Consider the following 3825-nt stretch of genomic DNA (forward strand, 5'->3'; position numbering starts at 1 on the left):
AAAATAAAAATCTGTGATATGAATGCTAGGAGTGCTGTTTCCCAGTGAGGAAACAAGAAGCCAAGAAGTCCTGGGCAGCCCTGGTTTTGTCTCACTGCTACAGCCAGGGGAAGTGTCCCGACATCAGGACCAGTGCCAACTTGCTTTGTCACAGAAACTGAAGCAGCATCAGGAGCCCAAGAGGGTTTATTTGCACAGTACTTCAGTGCCTTCTGAACAACGAAACTTGCTTGACTTGGTGAATGCATTTGAGGTGCATGTGCCTTATCTAGGCAAACCAAAATTGTTTTCTCCATTCAGCTGACCTTATTTTTCTGCCTTTTGGAACCAGGGAATGGATCCGTGAATGGAGGCTTTGTGGGGACTCTTGTAGCCTGCAGGTTAGGTTCTCCTGTAACCATTCTTTGCAGTGATGCTTGTTCTCTTAAATAGCCATGTAATCTTGCTGTGTTTGGCTTTATCTCCGCAAGAAACTGGCTCAGGAGTAGCAAGCTCTTGTAACAAGAGTTGTAACGCAGATAAGGAGTTTACTCTTGCTGGGATCTGTAAGGAGTTTGCCCTGTAAAGAACGGTTTGGGGCAGTTCTTATCCAGAACAGCAGATAACTTTTACGTGTTGGTCTCACCACAGACTTCAGAGTTCTGGCATAGGACTGGCTGTTCTGCACATGTGCGTTTAACAGGCTTTCTCTTTCTCCTGTGACAGGGTGTGGTGTTAAGATGATGAGTGTGGCCAACCTGAAGAGCAGTCAGTACATCCCCATCCATAGCAAACAGATTCGGGGGCTGGCTTTCGGCAGCCGAGCTGACGGCTTGCTGCTCTCTGCCGCCCTGGACAACACTCTCAAACTCACCAGGTGAGCCCTGCTGCAGGGAGCAACCTGTCCCAGCTCAGTTTTCCTATGTGCAAGAAACTGGATTGGGCTTTGTTCTGCCTTGCAGCACCTGTTCTCCTGCTTTCCTAAAGATGCTGCTAAGGTGGGATCAGGTCTGTGTGATCTGTCTGCGTGTGGGAACTCGCAGAGGGCAAGTCTAACTCAGGCTTTTCACATCCTGTACATGGAGGTGTTATAGAGCTACTTGTCTCTGATCATTTTCGTGTAGAGAACTCGGTGGAAAACAAGTAATTCAACAAAGATTGGTCAGGCTGTGCTGAGAAAAAAATGTAGCACGATGTATAGGTGTGACATTTACTGTTCACTTGGGGGGAGGTGTGGAGCATGGGAACTTGCGTGCCCTAAAACAGAAACAAGGCGGGTTATGTTGGGCACTGTCTTCCCTGCGCTGGTGTTGGCTTCTCTGGTTTTACACTTCTTGCAGAGCACGGAATTCACCTGGGGTTGAAATGCGCGGCCAGCATTGCTGAGCACGTGCTAGAGGAACACAGGTTCTAGAGCTAGCAGAGACTTAACACAGCAGTTCAGAGACTAATTACACAGAGGCTGAGAGAAAAGAAGTGTCTAGTCCTGGTAGAATTTACAGCCTGTGGGTGTGTTTTCATCAGTCTGAAGCTTAAGCTGGTTCAAAACTTATTTGACTTTTCCCGAGTGAGTCCCCTAACCCAGTACAGGGTTAGGCAGGACCTGGGTGATATATGACTGATTAGTCCCAATTCTTTCCTGTGAGTGAAGCAATGATGAGAACTTGATCTTCTTTACAAAAATGTAAAGAATGTTGCTCTCCTGATACCACGTTGAAATGTTTGCTGGACTAGTTAAAAGAAAACAAACCTCCCTGTCTCTGACGCTGGTATGCATGCCAGATTTCTGACCGCTGAGGCTGACCCTCTTCTTTTCGTGGCTTAACCTGGAGAGCGGCTTCTCATTGCAGTACCTGCTCAGACGCTTGATTCCCATGGCTGTGTCAGGACTTACGATCCTCTTGCCTTTGTGCCTGATCCCAGAATACCTTGGAGTTAAGCGCTTGCTTCAGCAGCATCTCCCTCTGAAAGAAAAGTCCCCCTTTGGTCATCTTTCTTCTCAGGTTACTCATTTTGTGGTCATCCTCCCAAAAGCAATTATCCAAACTGTTAAGTCTCCTGTTCTGGCTTGCAAGAGTTTAAAGCAGCACTGTGACTTTGGGTTTTTTCCTGTTGTTTTGAACCAGCAGTTTTCCCTCACCTAGTTTGTCTTGGTGATTGTTCCCCTTACACTTACCTGGTTCTGAGCATCGTCCCCTTCCCCAGGGAGACACCCGTGTGCAGTGGAGGATACCCGGAGCTGCTTTGATACGTGCTGTCTTCTGTCTCTTGGTGTGCTGAGGCCGTGTCTACAACACCGCCCTTTGCAAATACATTCTGATCTGACGCTGACTTCATCTGCTGCTCTAGGTTGTGCCCCTCTCTGTAGTCCCCTCTCCTTCCTTCCACAAATAGAATTAACACTATAAATGTGCTTTTTAACTGTCTATACCCCACTTGCTGTCTCACTCTTGCTTAAATTGATTCTTCTGAGGCATAAGCACTGCTCCTCCCATGTAAGAAGAGAAATAATTAATGAGAGATGTAATCTGAAGCGGTGAGCCTGTGATCTCAGGAATATGCATTATTATGGGATTACACTAGAGCCGCTTCTTCTAATTGTTTCCAGAAAAGTAACTTAGCTTTCCCTTTCCAGTAAAGCAGCCGAGACCCTGCTTTGAGATTTCCTTTCCCAGTCTCCAAAGATCACTCTGGAAAAGGGAGTATTGGCCTGGAAGAATTAGAAATGGCTTGTCCATATCCAAGGGCTTATTCTGTCTAGGCCTTCCGGATTCAGGTCTGAAGTAAAGGAGGAGTCAATTCAGAAATCAGTCTAAAGAGAGATGCTTCTGTCTAAAGACTTTCAAAAGCCAGATTTGCTTACCTTAATTGGGCTGTTTCCTTGTCGGTAGATGCTTGTGCGACAGGCCAACACTCTGCTTTTCCTCTGCAGCTTGGCAACAAACACTGTGGTGCAGACGTACAACGCTGGCCGTCCTGTCTGGAGCTGCTGCTGGTGTCTCGATGACACCAACTACATTTACGCTGGCTTGGTCAATGGCTCCATCATGATATATGACTTAAGAGACACAAACTCTCATGTCCAGGAACTAGTCCCTCAGAAGTCCAGGTATGGCATAAGGATTTTTCATTCCTCTCAACATCACCAACATACACTGAGTTAAACAGCTTCTTCCATAAATCACAGAGCAATTCGGAGAGTTTAAATGGGTTTATGTGCATCTTTTGTGCTAAATTTGAATTTTTGAATGGACATGAGAATCGCTCCTAAGGCTGCGTGGTGCATGTGTAACTTAGAATGAGTACCTGACATTGTTTTGGAGTTGGGTTTAGTATTTAAATTTAGATTCATAGACCCACAGAATTGTTTAGGTTGGAAAAGACCTTTAAGATCATCAAGTCGAACCGTTCCCCCAGCACTGCCAGGTCCCCACTGACCCCTGTCCCTCAGCACCACCTTGACATGTCTGTTAAACCCTTCCAGGGATGGGGACTCCACCATTTTCTCCCATCCTGTCACTTTTTCCTGGGGCGAAGAGACCAACCTGTCTCCCACCTCCCTTCATCCTGCTGTCAGGGAGTTGTCAAGATCTCCCCTGAGGTTCCTTTTTTCCAGACTAAACAGCCCGAGATCCCTCAGTGGCTCCTCATCATACTTGTGCTCCAGACCCTTCACCAGTTTTGTTGCCCTTCTCTGGACACGATCCAGCCCCTCAATGTCCTTCTTGGAACGAGGAGCCCAAAACCAAACCCAGGATTTGAGGTGTAACCTGCCCAGTGGAGGGGAACCATCCCTGCCCTGCTCCTGCTGGCCCCACCAGTGCTGGTACAAGCCAGGAGGCCACT

At 47.3% G+C, this 3825-nt stretch overlaps 1 protein-coding gene across 1 annotated transcript in view; it reads left to right on the top strand.

Moving 5' to 3' along the window:
- RFWD3 (ring finger and WD repeat domain 3) overlaps positions 1 to 3825 on the top strand; it is an 18480-nt gene that overhangs the window by 12882 nt on the left and 1773 nt on the right. The window contains exons 9-10 of the mRNA XM_010140491.1: positions 706 to 856; positions 2912 to 3088. Coding sequence (XP_010138793.1) covers positions 706 to 856; positions 2912 to 3088 — 328 coding nt within the window. The remainder of the gene's footprint in view (positions 1 to 705; positions 857 to 2911; positions 3089 to 3825) is intronic.

This window comes from Buceros rhinoceros, unplaced genomic scaffold (genome assembly GCF_000710305.1).
Source record: "Buceros rhinoceros silvestris isolate BGI_N320 unplaced genomic scaffold, ASM71030v1 scaffold2357, whole genome shotgun sequence".
Lineage (NCBI taxonomy): Eukaryota > Metazoa > Chordata > Aves > Bucerotiformes > Bucerotidae > Buceros > Buceros rhinoceros.